The 21,209-nt window shown below is 49.1% G+C and overlaps 2 protein-coding genes across 3 annotated transcripts in view; one reads left to right on the top strand and one right to left on the bottom strand.

Moving 5' to 3' along the window:
- Positions 1–10,711, top strand: part of PPP4R3B (protein phosphatase 4 regulatory subunit 3B) — a 19,303-nt gene extending 8,592 nt beyond the window's left edge. Inside the window, exons 5-16 of one of the 2 annotated variants that reach the window (XM_050316987.1) lie at positions 2,182–2,259; positions 2,448–2,564; positions 3,207–3,323; positions 3,705–3,836; positions 4,261–4,363; positions 5,287–5,328; positions 5,602–5,760; positions 6,072–6,241; positions 7,187–7,326; positions 7,510–7,694; positions 8,184–8,308; positions 9,021–10,711. In XM_050316987.1, coding sequence (XP_050172944.1) covers positions 2,182–2,259; positions 2,448–2,564; positions 3,207–3,323; positions 3,705–3,836; positions 4,261–4,363; positions 5,287–5,328; positions 5,602–5,760; positions 6,072–6,241; positions 7,187–7,326; positions 7,510–7,694; positions 8,184–8,308; positions 9,021–9,116 — 1,464 coding nt within the window. In that variant the 3' untranslated portion in view covers positions 9,117–10,711. Of the gene's footprint in view, positions 1–2,181; positions 2,260–2,447; positions 2,565–3,206; positions 3,324–3,704; positions 3,837–4,260; positions 4,364–5,286; positions 5,329–5,601; positions 5,761–6,071; positions 6,242–7,186; positions 7,327–7,509; positions 7,695–8,105; positions 8,309–9,020 lie in introns of both variants that reach the window. The other variant, XM_050316985.1, reaches the window with a different exon arrangement.
- Positions 10,494–21,209, bottom strand: CFAP36 (cilia and flagella associated protein 36). Its single transcript, XM_050316999.1, has 10 exons — positions 21,066–21,209; positions 17,651–17,715; positions 16,860–16,961; positions 16,326–16,440; positions 15,520–15,607; positions 14,942–14,993; positions 14,311–14,437; positions 13,258–13,427; positions 12,721–12,873; positions 10,494–12,329 (listed from the first exon to the last, which is right to left on the bottom strand). The coding sequence occupies exons 1-10, from the start codon at positions 21,178–21,180 to the stop codon at positions 12,243–12,245; spliced, it is 1,074 nt and encodes a 357-aa protein (XP_050172956.1). The 5' UTR covers positions 21,181–21,209; the 3' UTR covers positions 10,494–12,242.

The following is a 21,209-nucleotide window of genomic DNA, read 5'->3' as shown; positions in this document are numbered from 1 at the left end:
GAGTTTTCCCCTTGCTTCCCGAGCAGCAGAGACCTTTGGAGCTGGTTTCCTGGAGGTATTTAGGGAACAAATGTTAGTGTTGTGTATGAGGGACGTTTGTGCTGTGTAACAAACTCTGGATCTGGGATTCCGAAGAGCGTGCTCAGAACCATCCCTGTTATGCTGCTCTTACCTCATGGTACTAATTTCAAATGTTCACGTTGCCATAAAAATCAAGGGTTTAGTTGCTGGGGTTTATTCATACTGATATCCAGAAGTGATAATTAATAAATAACCAGGATGTCACTGTCAAAACCTGTCCTGTGTGGATGGGCCGATGGAGCTGGGCTGTGGCAGGAGCCTCAGAGCAGAACTCTGTGTGAACTTGGTGGTTTTGGGTGTTTTCACTTCACGTTGTGCAAACTAAAGGGCACCAAAGTGGCTTTATTCTGTTGTGGATCCATGTCCAAAAACGGTCCATTTGTGTGGAATAGATCACAGAGCTCCTGGGTGGAGTGTAGAGAGCCTCTGTGGAACAGGGATCATTGGGAAGAGAGGGGCTCTGGAGGAGTAACATCCTTATGGAATATGGTAATGAGTGCAGATATGGGTGGAATATGGTAAAGAGTTCAACAGAGGACTGGAAAAAGAATCCAAACTGAATAATCACACAGAATTGCATGAGTAAGCTTTCTGGCTGCTTTCTGCTTTCTTCTTTGTGGCTCAATAGCAGAAAGAAACCAAAAATTAAATCCTCCTTGCAAAATTAACGACTTTGTGTTAAATACAGATTTCCCTTTAAATTCTTTTGCATATGCTTTCTAAAACTAAAAATAAATTCAGCATTGTTCTCCTGAGGCCACAGTCCTTTCCATTTAGAGGTTTTTAAGTCTGTAAATTTATTTTTCATTGAGGCTTTACAGTACTGGATATTTAATTGTGCTGTGGTTTGCTGTTCCCTCTAGTGCTCTTTGCAGGAGGTTCTGAAATCCCCTGACGGTTCTTTGCTGACTCTGTCCCCGCTCTTTGCCATCAGAATATGTGGCACATAGGTTTGCCTGCTTGTTTTAAAGCTTGTAAATGAGACGTGGGTGATGATTTACAAACAATGTTGATCCTTGAGAATTGCAGCTGAGCAGAGAAGCACACATGGAAGGGCTGTTCCTGAGGGGAATTCCCTGGTGGTGTGGAGCTCAGGGCTGCTGTCCCAGCCCTCTGGTGTCAATCAGCTCCTTGTTGTGGCACCAGAGCCCTAAAGCTCCTTTGGGTTTGGCGAGCGCGTTGGACTCCTGTTACCCCAAATCCCCTGGCAAAGCTCCCTGGCTGAGGAGCAGATTGTGTTGGCCACAGTAAAGCTCCTTCCTACGTGCCACGGAGCACTGGATCCCAGTGCTGCTGGGGATGGCAGGGAAACAAACCCGGAGCCAGCCTGGGCTTCAGGATGTGGGGATTACTCCGGAGCAGCCTTGGGAAAGCAAGAGACCTCTCTGTGGTCAGGGGTTGTGAAGAGGGGATTTTCTGGCATACCTGCTCTTGGTATGGGATGGGTTTGGTTTTTAACAGGCTTAATGAAGCTGTTCAAGCCAGCAAAGCTTAAAATAAACCACTGAGTCTGTGTACGTTGCGCTCTCTGGGATGTTGGGTCCAGGTGTCGTGTGTTTGCAAAGCACTTCTTTCCACACATCTTAAAAAAACTGTGCGCCTTTGGCTGCACTGCTGTGACTGTAACAATTGTGTTTTAAGTCAGCCTAGTAAAGCACAGAGATTTTAGTGGCAGCACAAGGCCAAACAGAGAGGTGAGCACCTCTGTGTTCTGCAGTGTCAGGTCTGTGTACCTTCATTGCAGTGATGGCTCTTCTGTTCCTGTTGGATCAGTGCAGAAGTTCACAGAGTTGGGTCAGTACAGTGGTGCATCATTTTGTAATGCTGCAGTGTGTTCCTGTTTGCTTTCTGATTTATATTGGCTTTTAAAGGTAACAAACATTTGATTGGAGAGGATGCCAACACGATTTTCCATGGGAAGGAGTGCAGGGAAATCACAGGCCAGAGAGGGCAGGAAGTGCCCAAACACTGGAGAGATGAGATGGTGGTGTCACCCTGGTTTTCTGATACCTCTCGAGTCTTAAGCAATGGGGTGACAAAGGGGCAGCTTTGCCTTTCTTCGGAGGCTCTCTAAGCTGTGCTCCTTTGTGTGTTCCGCAGGAAGACGAGAAGTTTCTGTCTGAAGTTTTTGCACAATTAACAGATGAAGCTACAGATGATGACAAACGGTGTGAACTGGTGAGTCTGAGCTCGGGGGGTTCCTCAGGCCTCAAATTGCAGCCATGAAACACAAACAGTGAAACTGCTCTGCTGGTTGGGGCACTGAGGGGTTTCTGGAGAATCTGCTACAAACTGGAACAGTTTCCTCCTTCCAGAGGGTTTTCAGACTCAACCACCCCTGTAATTACATTTTCCCTGTGCCACAGGTGAACTTTTTCAAGGAGTTCTGCGCCTTCTCCCAGACGTTACAGCCTCAGAACAGAGACGCCTTCTTCAAAACTTTGGCCAAGTTGGGAATTCTTCCCGCTCTCGAGATTGTCATGGTAAGTGAGCTCCTAGGGTTGGTTTCCATCACCTGGAGAGGGTCACAGGCGTTGAAGCAGGTTTGGGGTGTGCTGAGCACCCCTGTGTCAGTCAGCTGTGCCAGCTCTGCTGTGCTGGTGGGCACACTGAGACTCCAAAGGCTGCCCCCAGCTCTGGCCTGAGTGCTCTGGCCATTTTTACCCTGCGTGGCAGACAAGTCTGATCAGTGCAGTCCTTGTGACAGAGGCTCTAAAGATTGAAAGAGGCTTTTTTTTCCTGAGGCAGCTCAATTGTTGTTGTTGTGGTTGTTGTTGGGACAGGGCCAAAGAAGTATTTTTAGATAATCTTGAACTGTGAGCTGGTTCCTGCCCGAAAGATCACGTAATCCTGTCATTAGCAGATTAATCTCTCCTGATCAGCAGTGGGAAAAAATAATTTTTTTTTTCACTCCTCTGGTCGCAGCAGCTGTTGCTGCCTGACCATTGCAGTTCATTTTGCTGGTTTATTGTTGTTTTTCTGTAACCCTCTTACTGCGTTTCTCTTTTGCAGTGTAACATTCTCAAAACTTTCCAGTCCCTCTTCTTTGCAGCTTTACTTGATAATAAACACCAATCTTAATTTGTTCTAAATAATTAACTTTCTTTTTTTTTTTTTTTTTTTAGGGAATGGACGATCTGCAAGTTAGATCTGCTGCTACAGATATATTTTCTTATCTGGTAGAATTTAGCCCATCCATGGTCCGAGAATTTGTAATGCAAGAGGCCCAGCAGAGTGATGATGTAAGTGAAAGTGGTTCAGACTTTGAATATATCAGTTTTAGAGCAAATGGGGAAAGAACAGACCAGCAAAACAAGAGCATCCCAAATTCTGGAGAGGTTTAACCCAAAAATGTAGATCTGAGAAACGAAGGACAAAGTAGATTTAAAATACAAACATTTCTGAGCACGCTGTGGTGTTCCCTGAGTTCACAGCTCTAAGATGGTCAGTGGGGCTGACAAGGGCTGTGGGTGTGGAGGGTTGTGCTTGACAGAATCTCTGTATCCAAATGTATCTCCATTCCCCAGTGCCACTGAAATTTGTCTTGTGAAAAGCAGCAGAAATCAGGGAGTTCCTTTGCACTGGTGGATGTGTGATGATGTTTGTCTGGGGTCTGTGTGCAGGACATCCTCCTCATCAACGTGGTCATCGAGCAGATGATCTGTGACACGGACCCGGAGCTGGGGGGAGCTGTGCAGCTCATGGGGCTGCTGAGGACCCTCATCGACCCCGAGAACATGCTGGCCACAGCCAATGTGAGCAAACACGGGCTCTGCCTTCAAACCTGTATCCCTGTCTTTGGGCTGACACTGAATTTTAACGAGCTAAACAACAACCTGCAATTTCCCTTAGCTTTTGATAATTGAACGTGTGTTTTGGGGGCATTGTACAGGTATCCATTAAACAAATTGTGTCCAGCATTCTGAGTTATTGGTGTATTTTCAGCATATCTTTGCATGGTGGGCATTTTTGGTGGCAGTTTCCTTAGTTAGATGTCCCAAAATGAAAAGCACAGTGTTCCTTGAGCGAAGACAAAGCTGCGGGCCCGAGTGGTGATATCCAGGCAGACCTGGAGGAGTCCGTGGAATTCTTTGGGGGCTGTCTCTCTTGTTACTGTCCTTTCTTATTTAAAAGCTTATGTCCACGTGCCAGTGTTTAATGAGGTGATTTCTGTTTCAGAAAACAGAGAAGAGCGAGTTCCTCAATTTCTTCTACAACCATTGCATGCACGTGCTGACAGCACCGCTGCTGGCCAACACTGCCCAGGACAGAGGGGAAAAAGGTACCACCTTCTCAGGGCTTTCAGGGCCTCCTCTGCCCCTTTAGGACCTGTGGTGGTTGGGAGCGACTGCAGTGCTGCTCCCAGCTGGGAATGCACTGGTGGAAAGCTGCAGCTGCCCAGGGACGGGGTTCTGTGGGCAGCAGTTTGCAGCCCTTGCTGGCTCTGTGAGAGATGAACTTCCTGCTGTTAATCCTGCTGATACACGGTTGTTAACAGCATTCTGACCAGTACAGTTTTTAAACATGTTTGCTGCAAAGCAGGAAGAGTGTGTAGGTCACAGGGACTTGTGTGGAAAAGTTTACAAAACTGCTGTGGTTTTGTGCCTCAAAGCAGGGCAGCTGGGAGCTCCTCCATCCGGTTTCTTGAACTCTTCCTGGTACCAGTGAAAGAACTGGCAATCTTTGTTGCATGCAAATAGCACTCGTTAGTTTGCCTCTGGTGCTTTACAAACAGAAATGTAACATCTCCTGATGCTGACTCTGTGAAGCCTCTTGACTTGGACTTCATGAACACTCTTCCAAGAGATTAAATCAAACAAATATGTATTTGCTAAAAACATCTGTTTCATCTTACCCATCTTCTCATATTAAGTAAAAAAAAAAATAAATGTTTTGGCATTTTATACAAAAATAAACCTGGTAAAACATCTGTTGTAGTACTGAGTGTATTATTTGGAAAATTTAAACTAGGTACTGTATTCTGTGTAGGGATAATATTCTAAGTATTAGGTGACATATTCTCACCTCTTTGGGTTGGAAACTTGGTAATGTAAATTAAATATTATTTAATGTAAATTAAATCTCCCCTGGCTGCATCGTTGTTGCACGTTGATTTCTGTCTCTGAAGAGTCTGACCATCTTTGAAATGCTGACAGTGCTTTGAAAATCCCTTTCTGATGTTTGTTTCTATTTTCTCTTGGTCAGATGCAGTAGTTGGATCCACTAAGAGTAATACAATTTGTCCTGGTAAGTTTTAATTGACACTGAGTCTTGGAAGTTGTCTCGTTTGCTGTGTAGGGTATTTTATTAAAAAAGAAAGTTGGGTTTATTTCTTGTAAATACTATCTTATTTTATTGAAATAGATGTGGGTGCTTTGCTTCACTTTAAACAACTAGAAGCAATGCACTAAAACCAAAATCCATTAAAAATGTGTCAGGAACAGCAGTAGCAGCTGGGCTTGGTGAGGATTTAGTGCCTGATTCATCGTGGTATAATTTAAGCGGTTCTTTCTCTCGCAGATAATTATCAGACGGCACAACTCCTTGCCTTAATTCTGGAGCTGCTTACTTTCTGTGTGGAGCATCACACATATCACATCAAGAACTACATTATGAACAAAGATTTGCTGAGGAGAGTCCTGGTCCTGATGAATTCCAAACACACCTTTCTGGCCTTGTGTGAGTATGGAGCTGTTGCTTTCCTTCTTCGAGCTCTGCGTGCACTTGGGGAAGGGGTTCCAGTGCCAGGGGGCACTTAAAATTCATGGTAATTCCCTATTTGCTGTTGAGCAATTGCTGCTGGACTTTAGACAGAGATCAGTGGTCCCTGATGCCTTTCAAACAGCCAGGGAAGTGAGAGAAGGACAAAGGAAGGTGCGCTGTCAGCAGCTGCTGCTCCTGTGCTTCCCCGGGGTGCTTCTGGGTGCTCTTGGTTTGGGGGTGCCCGTTCCTCGGGGGACACCAGGCCTGGCATGGCTGTGCTCGTGCAGGTGCTCTGCGCTTCATGAGGAGGATAATCGGGCTGAAGGACGAGTTCTACAACCGCTACATCACCAAGGGGAACCTCTTTGAGCCCGTCATAAACGCGCTGCTGGACAACGGCACCCGCTACAACCTGCTCAACTCTGCCGTCATCGAGCTCTTCGAGTTCATCAGGGTGGTGAGTCCTGCTGCAGCTCCGACCCCTGGGACACGGCAACCCTTCCCTCATGCCCCAAATCCCCCCTGTGGATAAATGTGCAGATCCATGACCTGTAACCTGCCCGCTGTCCGTGACTGCCCCGCCGCAGGGGTGTCCGACTGTCCTGGGGATCGGGCCCTCTCAGGGCTCCCGTGGGTGGTTTCTGGGCCAAACCTGGCACTGAGGAATGAAGGGAAAGGGGTTGTAGGGGACTAAATCTGGGTATTGGTGGCTCTCAGTGAGACTGATTTGGCTGCAGGCTGGAAGGATCATTGTCCTTTACATCCTACACAAGTGTTTACCAGGCCGGTGGCAGCTTTGAATCTGTTTGTGGGAACACGGTGTGTGTGGGCAGGACAGACAGGACAGGCAGGAGCACCCGGCTCCTTGGGAAACAGGGACCTGAAGCAGCTCCTGAGCCACTGCCTGGGAGAGCCTCCCTGTGTGGGAGGCTTTTCAGGGAATGTGTGCTCTGTGAAAGGGAAGGGCAGTTTTTACTCACAGGGTATTGTAGCTGCTGTCTTTTCCAGCGAGAATCAGGAACATTAGGATTTGATATGGTGACAGACTTGGTAGAGGTGCCTTGTCCCGTGGGAGCTGCTGTAGTTACAGAGTAGTGGGAGAGCTGGAAGCTCTGGGGAGAGCAGGGCACAGCTATCCCAGATAGAACATCCTGGTTCATGGGAATGTCACAGATTGCACTGGGACACTGCTGAGTATTGTCTGTCTGGGAAAGTCTATAATTATTTCTAGATCCCAGGTCTTTTATTAAAGATAAATCTGAATACTTCACGTTTGTACAATATTGAACAATAATATTTTGGCTCTGGGCAAGGAAACAATTCCTTTCCAAACTAAACTCAAAAGCTCTCTGAGCTGCTGCCTGTGACCATGAGACTGAAACCCTGTCTTGTTCTCCTGCAGGAAGACATCAAGTCCCTTATTGCACACATAGTTGAGAACTTCTATAATGCACTTGAATCTATTGAATACGTTCAGACGTTCAAGGGACTGAAGACCAAGTACGAGCAAGAAAAAGACCGACAAAACCAGAAGCTGAGCAGGTGGGCCCCGCTTGGTGTGCTCGGGGTCTGTTGGGGGAGCTGGCACTCGGTCTGGGTCACTGTCAGGTGGGGTGGGGTAGAGCTGGGAATGGAGGGAAACTCCTCTGGAAGTGTGGAGGCCACTGCTGCTGCCGGGTGTGCCACAGCAGCAGAGCTGCAGTCCCCGTGCTGTGTCTCTTGCAGTGTCCCCTCCATCCTGCGCAGCAACAGGTTCCGCAGGGACGCCCGGGCCTTGGAGGAGGACGAGGAGATGTGGTTCAATGAAGATGAGGAGGAAGAAGGAGAAGCTGTTGTCCCTCCGGTTGAGAAGTCGAAGCAGGAGGATGATTTCCCAGATAGCTATGAAAAATTTATGGAGACTAAAAAAGGTATTTACTCTGCTTGAGCTTGTTGGCACTGGAAGGGCTCCGTGGCAGATCCGTGGATTGTGCTCTGTACCACGAGCAGCACTGAGGCTGTTCTGTGTAAGTCAGTCAGGAGAGCTGAGCGTGTCTTTGCAAGCCAGTTTAGGATTAAAATAACGAGTTAAACTGCTCTGGGCATGCATGTAGAGTAAGTGGCACTCAGAAGCAAGACTGTGCTTGTGTGCTCTGAGGGAGCCGCGTCCCCCTGCCCTCGGTTTGCTGCTGAGGGCCCTGGGTGAGGCCAGATGGGGAACTGTCCGTTTGGAGATAAAGGACAACCAAAAACCCGTCGGCTCTTGCCCTGCGCTCGTGCTGTGATGCAGATGGTGCTCCTGTGTGCAGCTGTTCCTAAGTGTGGCCATGTTTGTCCCTCAGCTAAGGAGAGCGAAGACAAAGAGAATCTTCCAAAAAGGACTTCAGCTGGGGGATTCAAATTCACTTTTTCCCACTCAGCCAGCGCAGCCAACGGTGCCAACGGTGCCAACAGTAAATCGGTGGCAGCTCAGACGTCCCCGGCGAGCTCCAACGGCTCCTCCTCCAAGAGCACGGCCCTGGCCCCGGCGGTGACGGCGCCCAAGGTGGGACAGTGGCACGGGAGCGCCTGGGCTGGGCAGGGGGCTCAGAGTCACCCCCAGCCTCCCAGTGAGCCCTGAGGGGTGGGGAAGGGTTAAGGAGGGGCTGGGTGGGACTGGAGCCCCTTGGTCTCTGGTGCCACAGCTCATCCCGCATTTTCCTCTTGCTCTCACTGCTGCCCCTCCTCAGCTTGTTCCCTGCCTGGTCACTGCTCCGTGTGTGATGGACAGGGCAGACTGGGGTTTTGGGGATGGTTAGTGCTCCCCTGCCAGGCAGTTGCGGGGTGGTTTTGAGCAGACAAAGGCGGTGGTGACTCCTCTGTGGTGCCTGGCACAGCCCTGCACTGCTGCCAGTCTCCAGCCCCTGAGCAGGGTGCAAAAGTGGGGCAGGAATTTGATTGCCCACCCCAAGGCTGAGCAGCCAGGGGGATCTCAGGGAGCACAGTGGATTTGTGCCCATCTGGCTGGGAGCTGCAGAAGGGACTTGTAGACAATTGTGAGGCCAGACCCGGAGGAGCGAGGGGGCTCCAGTGCTTTTTGCAGCGTCAGCACCGCTCCCCAGACAGAGGGGTCCCTGAATGCCAAAGGCATCACCGGCAGACCCGCTGCTGCAGCCCGGGCTGTCCTGACACGTGGGCTGGGGCTGCTCCTAGAATTGCACCTTCCTCAGGGTTTTTTCAAGGTGAGAATTTCCTTTTTCCCTTTCTCTACCTGGCAGGGAAGTCTAGTTGGCCTAGTGGATTATCCTGATGATGAAGATGATGATGAAGAGGAGGAGACGTCTCCAAGGAAAAGACCTCGTCTGGGTTCATAAAAGAAACCAAAACTTTGGAATAAGAACTTTTCCTACGGGGTTTCAAATGCTGCAACTGTTTCAAGAGCTAAAAAGAAGTCTGATTCAGAAAGCTTTCTCCCATGAGTAAATAAGATAATACAAGGAGTAGCAAGAGAAACTCGGTGTATCGGCTAGAAAGGGTTAGTTCTGTAAACACAAAGCTTCCAAGGAACTTAATGTCTTTCTAGAAAGTAAGGAGTCTGCCATTCAGGCTGTCAAAAAATGAAAAATGAAAAAAAAAAAAAAGTGGGTTAGTATTCTCAGAACCTGGATGATGGCTTCTCAGCAAGGAAAGTCTCAGGTGTCGGGAGGGCAGGGGGAGGGAAAGGTATGGTAATACTTTTTTTAAAATATATTGCAGGGTTTCCCCAGTGTTTAACAGAACTAGGAAAAAAAATAAAAGTCGAGCTTAAATTTTGAACCCAGTAATCTTAATTTTGTAATGGTGCTGTCAGTTGTGTTCTTTTAGCAATGCCTCTTTTAAAAACAATTTTAAGGGAAAACTAACTCTGTTTGCATAAGAACAATCCACGTTTTGGGACCATTTCTTACCAACTAAATCACATTTCTCACGGTGTGAGGGAGGGAGGCTGCAGTTACAGTGCGCGGGGAGTTGGTAAAACAGTTCAGGGGAGGTTTGATCTCTGTTTCCCCAGGGGAGAGAACGAAGCTGGATCCAAAATGGAAGGCTTGGCTTGGTTTTTGGGGTTAGGTAATATCAGTAAGATAAAGCCAAGGAGCAAAAGCTTTTGGAGTCTCTGCAGGAGCTGCTTGGTGCTGTCCATGGCACAGCCCAGAGCCGCTGGCTTCGAGGTGGGCGAGATCCCGAATTCCAGCCGCGCTCCCTGTGGCTCCGGGAGCTGCCTCAGCTGGAGCGGCCCTCGTGCTCGGGAGTTCACCCTGCAGGATCGAGCTGGCAGTGGGAAACACTCACAGGCTTCTCCTCGGGAGGAATTAGAGCAGGTCAGCACCCAGGTCGGTTTGCACCGAGCTGGAATTACTGCCAGGAGAGCACCGGGATCTGGGGCGGGATCCACAAGCAGCACCTGAACCTGGGTGGCACAAAAGCTGCTTTTTCACAAACAGAAGCACATTCCACGTGGGTGACAGCAAGAGGGCAGTTGGGGGAGGCAAACAGTCCAGGGTTTATTTTCCAGAGCAGCACGAGAACTGTAAATATTTCAGTGTTAGTTTGCCCATTGTGATCTGAGATCATGACAGAGCGAGAGGAAACTTCCCAAGTGTTAAAGGATGGAACCAGCTGCAATCCACCACATAGGTCACTCTTGTAATACGTGTTATGGGTCCATTTCTCCTGGAATAGTTTAAACTGAAGCAGTTTCTCTGTTTTGGAGATTTTTTTTTTTTTGTAGTTAGTTTTAATTTTAGCTCTTGTTTGGAAAAAGATGGGCTGTCTGTGTAGATATGAAGTATAGTTTTTTTTCCATAAAACAGAAGTTTATTTTGTATTAAAGATACCACTGTACTTGTTTTACACCATTTGTATACATGTGGTGATATTAATGCTGAACTGTAAAATTCAGGAATTAAAATGTGACCCTGTAATTCCATAATGGCTGCTTTGGTTTGGTTTTTTGCATGTGGTGAGTGAACTGTGGCCATTTCAGGGCATTGTCTAAGCTGAGTTGTCCCTGCAGTTCCAAAAGTACCTGTCCAGCCCTAGCTGGGATCCCGGAGGGAAGGTGGGAGCTGCTCTGATGCCTGAGCACTGGATGGACGTGGGGACAGCGGGGCTGCCCCTGGGGGCTCCAGCCCCCCCAGAGGGGACTCCTTGTTTCCACCTGGGGGATGGAACAGCTCTGGATCTGAGGAAGTGTTTGCTGGGAACGTGGAGCTGCAGCATCCCCATCAGCACCTGCCTCCGGCTCTGCTTCCCCATGGAAGATGAACTTCCTCAGCAACTCCCAGGGCATGGAGCAGCTGCACTGGATGTGCCTTCACCTGCACCCCTGGAGGGACCTGCGTGTCCTGTTCCAGAGGATCAGCCCCAGCCCAGGGATCCAGGGAAGCTCAGTCCTGACCCTGCTCTCAGCCCCAGGCCTCGCTGCAGCCCCAGCAGGAGCTCCACAGACAGACCCACAGGAGATATTTTACAGCAACTCCAAGAATGGGGTGAGTTTTTCTGGGAGCCAAGTGGCACGAGCTGTCCCATTAAAGCCACCTACACTGCCAGGAGGTGACACCCAGCGCTCTGCCATGGCTTTGCCTGGGGCTGTCACCCCTCAGTGCTGGTTCCCCTGCCTGGGGCCCTCCCACTACCCCCCTTTTTGGGAAAGAACAGAGCACCTGCCAACTTGTACCAGTTACAAATGCTATTTTAATAAAAAGGACGTGGAGCTTGACCAGGTGGGTTTGTCTCTTTTCCCGTGGGCTGCTGGGGCAGTCAGGGATGTGATGCCCTGGGCACAGGGGGGCCTCTTTCCCCACTTCCAGTCTCTCAAGGCCAAACCAGTAAAGGATTTAAAAGATTTCTACCACTCTGGGAGGGAGTTGCTGGGGACAGCCCCAGCTTTGCAACCGAAGCAATTCCTTTTACCTAAAGTAGTGTTGGTAGCAAACCTGGACCCCAGGGCTGGTGAAGGGCCCCAGGAGTCCGTAGAAGGCTGTAACCTGCAGTTCATTCTTACATCCCTATGCTGCATCACCTTCCTGAAAAGTGAGGTGGCCAAGGTTGCACTTCCTTGGGGAATCAGCCTTTATTACATCGCACAGCTGCAAAGGAGTGAGTTTAGGATGGGCTAATAAAAGGACCAAGTTGTGTACTGTTAAAAAAGCCAAAGTTACCGTGTCTAGCTCTGACCTGTTGCCACAGGAATGACTTCACCTGCTCTCCCTCTGTGCTTCTGTTGTGCAGGCTCTGCAGAGGCTGGGGCAGGTCCGGCTGTCCCGGGCTCCCTGCTGGGCACGGGCGCTCACGGCGTGTCAGTGCAATTGCAACAGTGATTTACCAAGGGCTGAGCTGCTTGTCTGAGAGTTCTAGAAAGCTAAGGGTAAGATTGGAAACCAAACCCCTCCACTCACTGATGGTACGATCTGTTCTAAAAACATCCTTCTGTTCCTGGGGCCTGCAAGGAGCTCTTCAAACTATCGCTTATTAATGACCTCTTCTTTTAGCTTCTCTGCCAGCATCTTCCTCTTCTGGAGCAACCTCTGCTTCTCTTCTGACACTTCCTAAACAAAGGCAAAACAACAGGCCATGAGCAGCTGGCCTGGCAGGGGACACGGCCCAGAGGGGGAATGGGGCTCCTGCCCTGCCCTTCCCATTTCATCAGCACAAAGAAAACATCTCCCAGGTTTAAGGGCAGTCCAAACAGGACACAGAGCAAGCAGGTATTTTACCCACTCATAAATTGAAATGAATCATGGTGATCCTGAAGCAAACCAATGCCAACTTATCCCTGAAACTTCCAGGCAAAAGCTTCTGCAAAACCAGTAAAAATACTGGCAGTGTTTCCTCTCTCCTTCCCCCACCTGTTGTTTTTGCCCCTGCCCCACCGTTCAGCAGCAGTGCCTGCCCTGGAACCAGCTGTGGGGTTTTGGCTGAGGTGTGGGGGTGCTTCACCTGTTTGGGTGTTTCCTCCTCCTTCTGGTCAGTGGTTGGGGGTGTTGCTGCCCTGGTTTTTGACTCTTTCTTTGTGGCCAGCAGCATGTCTCGTTTTTTCTTCAGATATTCCTCACGTTGCTTCAGCTCCTGTTGTTCGGTTTCCGATAAACTCTGGGGGGGATAAGATTGAAACCACATGTTGAAATTACATTTTGGTATCCATGTCCAGTGCAAGAAAAGCATTGACACCCTATTTGCCTCCCAGATTATCAGCTGAGAACAAATGCAAGTTGAGTCTTCAAGCTAGAGCTGTGTCCTGAGGCTGAGGACTGGCACTGAGGCTGAACCCCACTCTGAACCCAGAGTCATGAGCTGAACTCTGCTAATTAGCCTGGGAATGTCATCAAAAGTGTTTGCACCATGGGTTTTAAAACAAATTAACCCAAAGCAACCTGATTACAAGGACAGAAACAACACTGTGTGAAGTATCTATTCCTGCTCCTGGCCCTGTAGTTCCACCTTTGGGGGGTTTGTTCTGGTGTGGTTCAGACTTACAGGCCCTTTCAGAGCAGCTTTCTGTGCTGTGCTCTCTGAACGTTTCCCAGCAGGCCTCTTCTTGGAGTCCTCTTTCCCCTTGGCACAGGAGGGCTGAGGTGAGTTTTCAGCTCCTTTTGGTACTGGGCAGACTGGTTTCAGGTCCTCCTTTGGAGATTTATGAGATCCCTCTGAGGAATTTTATGGAGAAATTAGAAAGAAGAGAAATGAGATAAAAATAACAAATCAGTGTTTCCTCCACTGTCCAGATGTGTCTTCATGAAGTGGAAAACTTAAAAAAGGCACATTTCTCCCCTTTTCTCCTGAGGCCTCTCCAGTCACCAGACAGCGGAGCAGGGTGTGTTCCAGAACTTTCCTGAGACTCCTGTCGACCAGAACTCCTCCCAGGCAAGGTCAGGTGCTATTTGTTTATTATTTACAAAGAGCCCTGTGACTGTGCTGTCCTGTCTGCCTGAGGGTGTTCATATGGGTGCAAGAACACAGGGGGAAATACCACTTTGACTCTGTTCACTCAGTTTGAGTCTACCCATAACAACTGGAAGTTGGAAAGTGTCACAATCCCACCCAAACCCAAAAATGGAACATTGAAAAGATTAAAACGAGGAACTAAATGGCAATGAGTAACCAGAGGCAAAAGGATTGAGTTTGGTGGGCTGTGAATGACTCCTGACAGTGGAGGTTGGTTCCTTCAGGAATATTTGCTGTCCATAACTGGTGTACAATTGTAAATCCAATCTATACATTCAGTGTATAAAGGGCAGAGCTTTTTGAGTCAGTGATTCAGAGTTGCTTCCAGGGAACTTGCTGTGGCACAAGCACAGTCAGTTCAGAGATAAAAACTGCTGTTGCACTCCTCTTGGAGTTGGACTCCACACTCAAAAGCCCCAGGCTGGGAGGGATTCCTGCAGGAATTCCTTGTGCAGACACCCTGCTCAGAGCTGGGATGTTTTACTCACAGCCTTAAAATCTTGACAGGAGTGGACTCTTGGATAATTTAAACCCCACCTCCTACTGCACACTCAGCATTGCACCCACCCCCCACCCTAAAATTACCTGGTGCACATCTTGGAGTTTCTGCAGCACCCTCAGCTCCCTCAGTGGGTTCCTTTACTTTTACAGCTCCTCTCGAATTCCCTGGAGAACTGTGGGTGGCATCTGGTGCTTTGAGTTTAGCTTGTGCCTTAAATCAGAAATCAGGGAAATAAACCCAAGCGTTGCAGCCCCTGGCTCTGCACTGCAGGCATCCAACTGCACACAGTAACAAAGCTCCCAGAACTCCCAGGTGGTGATGGCCACGACTCCCCCTTGGGCCAGCCCCCATTTCCACTGGGTTTCCCTTCCACGTGGTTTTCTCTGAAGGCCCCCAAGGGCTGGGCTCTTGGAGGGCATTTCTGGGTGCTGGTGATGAGCTCTGGAAGTGCTGGGAGCACCTCATGACAACTGCCCTGGCCCTGAAGCGCTCCTGAAGGTAATTCCTGCGGGATTAGCACTGCTGTCAGCCCCAGGCAGCTCCTGCTTTGAAGCCTCTTTGGTCCTGACAATATTCGTAATTCCCACGTTCCCTGGGCCTGAAAGGCTGACGTCTGTTCCCAGGATTTGGGGTGCTGGGAAGGTGGTTGCCATGGGATACTCTGGGAGTGCTGCAGTCCCTAAGCACAGCTGAGAGCACAGGTAAGGCACTCACCTCCTCAGTCCTCCTCCTCTCCTGCTCCAGGTCATATTCTTCCTTAGATTTCCTGTAACAGAGCACAAGGAAAGACTCAAACCTCCTTCAGCATTAGTGATTTTTAGGCATGTTTAGCACTGCTTCAATATCTGAGGGCTGTTTGGATACGGATATTTAGTAGTATCCAAAATATTTCTATGACTTCGTTGAAAACACACTCTTCATGGAAATTAAGAATTGGGATAAACACACAAACCCCACTGTCCTCTTTCCCTGGGCAAAAATAACTGTGTAGGAATTCCCAGGGCTTACCTATCCCTTATTTCACTGGCTGCTTTAAAGGCAGGAAGGGAAGTATTTCCAGACTGCAGAGGGGAAACAGCCCCATCCAGTACAACCTGGATTTGTTTATAAACCTGTCAACTGGGACTGGGGGTTTCTGAGGATGTAAATTCTTCAGCAGATTTTGACAAGAACATTCCTGTCACCTGTGAGATGAAGGCAGTTTCCTGGAGAAGGCTGGAAGAGGCAGGTCCTACAGACCTTTATTTCTGATTTTAATAAATCACCCAAAGTAGGAGTGATTTGTTTCTCACCTGAGAACCTCCTTGAGTATTTTCATTTCTTCTTGCTCAATCTCACTGAACACATCAGAACCTTCTGTCAGACACTCAGGCAAGACACCTGGAAAAAAACAGGAGCAAAAAATTATGTCTTACTGTGGCAGTTTGGCCATGCCAGGCTGAGCCAAGCTCTGTGCTGGCCGTTCTGAGGTGCTTCCTGCAGGCTGCAGTTCAGCCATGGCCAACTGAGCCACCCCCAGATCCAGCTGCTGGGAGAAAGGGGACATCTTATATTGCTCCCTGACAAGCAGGAGACAAACCAAGAGGGGGAAACTGCAGGCACGGGAGGAGGGAGTGGGGAGATGCCAATCCTTTCAGAAGCAGCAGAGTTGGGGGGGCATTATCTGCTTTCTCAGGTATGTATTAGCATGGTGAAGGCTTTGGCTCCTGGTTTCCCTGGGGATTTTTCGGTGTGAATTGCAGACGGTTCAGCAGAATTCCAACTGCCACTATTGGCACGTCTGAGGGACTGATCTGATTGCTTTAACACTCAGATGGGCACCAAAATTCTGTAACAAACAGCTCAGTCAAGTCCCACAGAGAAGTTTAGACAAACAGAAGTGAAAAATGTGTTAAATTCCTAACACAGGCAGCTGGCACTGGGAATGCAAGCCAAGGAGTGAGTATTGAAATCCCAGTCCCAGGAACATCAACTGCGTGTTTTCCAATAACCTGAGCTGGGGCAGAACCAGAATTCCACACTCCTCTGGAGTGGATTAAACAGGCCCCAAAAGAACTCTACAACCCTGAGGTGATTCCCCCCTTTCGCCCCTTCTTACCATTCCTTTCCTTAATGATCCGAAGGGCTTGCAATTGCATTTCAACATTTTTCTGCACCATCATTTTTTTAAATAGCCTAAAATCTTCTGCTGCCAACACCGTTTGCAGAATGGCCTAGGGGGGGAAAATACACCCAAATCAGAGCCTGCAGGAATCGCAGCCAGCTCGGCCTGCCTGCAATTCCACTGACACTTCCACTCTGAGGGGCAGGGTTTAAGGGTTTAATAGTTCATTCCCCTACCTGTTTATTGTTCCAGACATACAGTAGTAGTCAGGAAAAGAATCTGGGGGGTTATGCCTTTAGATCAACATGTCTACAACAATATTATGACAATGTTATCATGGCAGTAAGACAACCTGGCTTTCCCAGTGTAAGTTTACAAGGGTAACTCGTTTGGAAATTACGGTTTCAACAAGAAAACTTTTCCAAGCTTCATCTCCCTCCCTGCTCTAGCAGTGCAAACATCAAGCTGAGAATGAAACCTCCCCCCCAGAGCTGAGGGTTGATCTGTTTGCTCGGGGAAGGCAAATACCTGCGAGGTGTGGGTCTTGGCAAGCGGGGATGAAAAAGCCTCCTGGAACTTCTCTTCGTTGATTCCAACCTCTTTGAGATAGTCCTCCAGCAGCTTCTCCACCTGTGGGGAAGGACCAGCCTGGCTTTGGGAGCTTTCTCCCTGAGAATCACAGGAATTCTTTTCACCACTGTACATTCTTTTCTGCTGGTGTGCCTTTTAAACTCCCAGGACACTCCTTACAAGGGTGTAACTCATTTTTCTGATGGAAGCTGGCTTGTATTTATTCACCTGATGCTTTTTAACATAAAGTATTCCCAAGCCTTGTTGCAAAAAGGGTATTTTGGAAATCTGCAGGCATTGGTTTGGAGGTATTTAAGCTCCAAAAAAAAAATCCTGTAGTTTCTTTCTGACAATTGAAATTTAACTCAAAGATTTCATTCAAAAGGCTCCCTAGTGAATGAAATACAAATTGTGTGTGTTCTCAGACTCCCTGCTCTTTGTCATTTTAACTCGGCAGAAAACAACATTACCAAGCTTATAAATACAGTCTGGAAGGCAGTGGATATATTAATTTTAATTTAAAATGTAGCACAGCAGAAAATGTGTGTCACAGTCTCTTTTCCACCTGTCTGGTGTTCAAGCACAAAAGCACAAGTGACAACTAGAGCTCAAAGGATTTCTAAAGAACAGGCAACGTTAGAAAACTCTAAGTAACAAAGATAACCCAGCTAGAAGCTCAGCTAAGCACTAATCCAACATTTTAAATTGGTTTTCTTAGCAATTTACCCCGAACAGCGACTGATGCTCACCAGAGCTTGGTACTCCTGATAAATTTCTGTGTAAGACAACTTGCTTTCTTCTTCGTCATCAAAAACTGGGGGGGAGGGAGGAAGAAACATTTTCTGGTCAGTGTACACAAGTTAGCTGATGCCTTAAATAGAGACATTAACCTTTACAAGGCAGTATGTTTCATGTCATATGTTTAACCACATGAAGTTATTGTAGTCACGTGTTTTTTCCCCACACTCAGGCCAAGTGGTGCTTTTGGTAGTTTCATGGAATGAAGTTCTGTGATTTAATATTGGGGAAATGTATCCTCCTAATAGACTTGTAAGTTGAAGACTGAGCAGCTCCATTCAGTCAAAATGGAGATTTAATAGAGGAACTAGCACAGGAAGCTGTGTAGGGGGGTTCCAAGGTGGCAGATGACACACAAAGCAGGGAATTTCTCCCTCTCCATGTATTTACACGGAGGATGGATTAATTAATGGCTTAAACTGAATTTCTTTAGATGTCAGCCTTTGAGCCAAGGTGATGCAGGAAAATGAGCCCCTGCCTGCACAAAAGCAGACAAACCCAAAGAGGGAATGTGGTGAAGCTCTTTGTTAATGCTGTTCACACAAACCCCTATCAAGGACCCCCGAGTGGAACCATCAGGCTCACGATCTTTACCCTGCAGCGGAGGTGGAAGGAGCTGAACGTCAGGGAAGCTGAAAACTAAGGGGTTTGGGGGGCTTCATTTACATCTTTGTCATGCCAGCAACGAGGAGAGGTAATGTAAAACCTGGCAATTAAAGCAGAGGCTTAGAAATAAGGCTGCCTCAATCCCTTCAGGATTAGCCACTCTGGGTCGGACGAGTCACTTCCCAGGAGCATCCTTTGAAGTGGCTGGAAGAACACGGGAATTGTGCTTGAAGTGAGGATGAGTGTGCTTTACTCTTCACGTGTCAGTGCCACCCCTGATGGGGGTGATGGCCACAGAATCAGTGTGACCTCCACCCAGAGCGAGGGTGACTTTCTGAACTCCCCCAACACCTCTCCCTGCTGTGAGTGCCCTGAGCCTGGACAGGCTTTTGGATTCTTGCACAAGGCAACGTTTTTAATGCAGAAATTAAAAAAGAAAAACCAAAAATAACTATATTTTAAAATATCTAACAATAAATTGAAATGGCAGAGAAGTTCTATAAATCTTGTTCCCATGGCAACCAACCACATTCCCAAACCCAAGAGGGCCAAGACACTTGAGAGCCCCTGGTGCCTCGTGCATCTCCTCCCCTCCAGGGGTCCCTCCCAGCCCTTTGCAGCCCCCGACCTTCACCCTTGGCTCCGCTGTGCCCTCTGTGCTGCTGTCCCCTCCCGCCCTGGGAACCCCCAGGCAGGGTGACACGGGGCTGTGCTCTGTCCTCAGGCTGAGGACACGCTGGGATAACTTCAGTGCCAAGTGCAGGGAGCTGCAGTCAGCATCTCCTCCTGCCTAAGTGGCATTAGGAGCGCTTGGAACGGAGACCTTGGATTTCATTGAGTCAGGGCTCCTGAATCACACAGTCATTGTTCCTCTAGGGTTTTGGCACACAGTCTTTGAGGCTGCCCAACAGCAACAAAGATCTGAAGGACCACCCTATTGGGACAAGCCAGGGGACCCTGGACATCCTGGGAGACAAGCTCTCCATTTTCCTGGTGAAACTGAAAATCTTGGCTAGGACCCCTCAAACAGGATGGGCTCAAGTCAGGTTTGGCTTGAGTGACGGGCTGCTGAGGTGGTTCTGTGCTGGGAGGGAGGCCCAGGGGCTGTTTATTCCTTTTGTACCTTTACCTGCTGGTGCTCACAACTCTTACCAAGCTTATTTGTGTCCGAATGATGTTCCAATGAGCACCTGGGAACACCTGAGTAAAACTAGACAGCCTTCTTGCCCTAAGCACACCCCCATGGATTCCACTGCAGTTCCACACCAAGGGAAATTATTCCAGCCATATCATGGGAGACAGAAAGCAAGCAGCCATGAACAGAGAGAAAACCATTATGACCATTTACAAGCTGAAGTGCAAGGACTTGCCCTAAGTAACTACGGTTCCAAAATTAGTTCCTTACACCCCAATTCACCAAAATTCACACTGTGCTCTCGAGCAATCACAGATTCCTGTCAGTTGATGAAAAGGTTGCTAATTTGCTCGTGCAGCCCCAAGACCGGATGTTTTGGCAGTGTGAAGAATCGTGCCCTGCCAAAGTATGTGGGTGCAAGAGCAGCAGTGGGATCAGCACAGCAGGAGGCCCCAGCACAGTCCTGCCTCATGGTACATGGAAATTTACAGCAGGCCCACAATCTTCTTACTGCCAGCAAATTCCCCTCAACCTTCTAAAGAGAGATCATCGCTCCTGAGAGGGATAAATCAATTCCCTGGACACCTAAACCTACACCCTTTGCATGATACCGCACTGCTTGGCCAAGTTCAGGCAGACTTCCCAGGAAGTCTGGATTTCCCTGTCCCTTTCCCTCCCTCGTGTCCTGGTAGAGTAGGGCAAGTCGTACAGCCCCACGATGATTATGCCTCGTGCAAAGCTCGGGAGGAGCGCAAACGATTGAGGGTAAGTGAAAACCAACTTCTGCCACTAATCACAAATGAAAGCCTTCTTTGCTTTCCAAAGGGTTAAGGCACTGCTTTCAGACTTGCCCAAATGGTCTTTATTTTGGTCCCAAAAGGCTCCAGGTGTTCCTTGGCAGCAGAAATTGTTCTGTGAGCAGCGGAAGTAATTTAGCCAAATCTCTCCATCAGGAAGTGTTTCCTCCTTCCCTCACTGCAGACACACTTGTACAGGTAGGTCTCCCCAGGCTACAGGGAGATCCCACGACCCCCTCACTGCCTGTGCTTCCACTTTTCCAGGATGCTCCCCAAGTTCTTCCTTGATCCCCTCTGTTCCTTCTTGAGGAAGAAAAGGAGGTTTAACTGGAGTTGCTTCCGAGCCAAACTCACAGACAGGACCAACTACAACCCAGGACTGGTAACCACTGATTTTTGGTGCTGACTATCATTTTTTAAGAGGTACCACCTTATGGGGTTTGTGTGAACTGCCAGCGTTCACATAATTACAGGAACTCAGCTTTGGGCCTTCTCCTCCTCTGTCCCACTGGCCGGGCGGCGCTTTTGGCTGTCCTGCCCGGTGTCCCACGGGAAGCCCCCGGCTCCGGGAAAGCCCTGGCGGCCGAGCGGGGCGCAGCGCTGGCTCGGTGTCAGCCGTGAGCTCCCGCCGTAATCCCGGGTGAGCTAATGGGTGCAGGTCCCGGCCCAGGGCTGGCTCTGGGCACAGCGCGGGCCCCGGGATCGCCCGGCGGGGCCGCGCCCGTTCGCGCACGGCCCCGGGGAGCGGGGGGACACCGCGGCCAGGGGACACAGCCCGGCCGTGCCATCGGGGACCCGCCCGGCCCGCCCGCCCGGCCCGGCGCTCACCCTCGCAGTTGTGCTCCATGAACTCCAGGATGGGGATGGACCAGGCGGGCCCCCGCAGGAACCCGGCGATGGTGTCCACCACCCACTCCACGTCGTCCTCCTCCTCCGCCGCCATGGCCGGCGGCGCGGCCGCGATGGCAACGG

This window comes from Myiozetetes cayanensis, unplaced genomic scaffold (assembly GCF_022539395.1).
Source record: "Myiozetetes cayanensis isolate MyiCay16 unplaced genomic scaffold, myiCay2020 scf2-11, whole genome shotgun sequence".
NCBI lineage: Eukaryota > Metazoa > Chordata > Aves > Passeriformes > Tyrannidae > Myiozetetes > Myiozetetes cayanensis.
Note: the sequence above shows the minus strand (reverse complement) of the source record. Positions and strands in the feature narration are given on the sequence as shown.

Coding starts and splice junctions, on each gene's coding strand:
- CFAP36 (XM_050316999.1), bottom strand. CDS start 21,180: ATGGCGGCGGAGGAGGAGGACGACGTGGAGTGGGTGGTGGACACCATC. Junction 17,716..21,065: donor CATGGAGCACAACTGCGAGG/GTGAGCGCCGGG, acceptor CCTCCCCCCCAG/TTTTTGATGACGAAGAAGAA. Junction 13,428..14,310: donor AACTCCAAGATGTGCACCAG/GTAATTTTAGGG, acceptor AAAATTCCTCAG/AGGGATCTCATAAATCTCCA.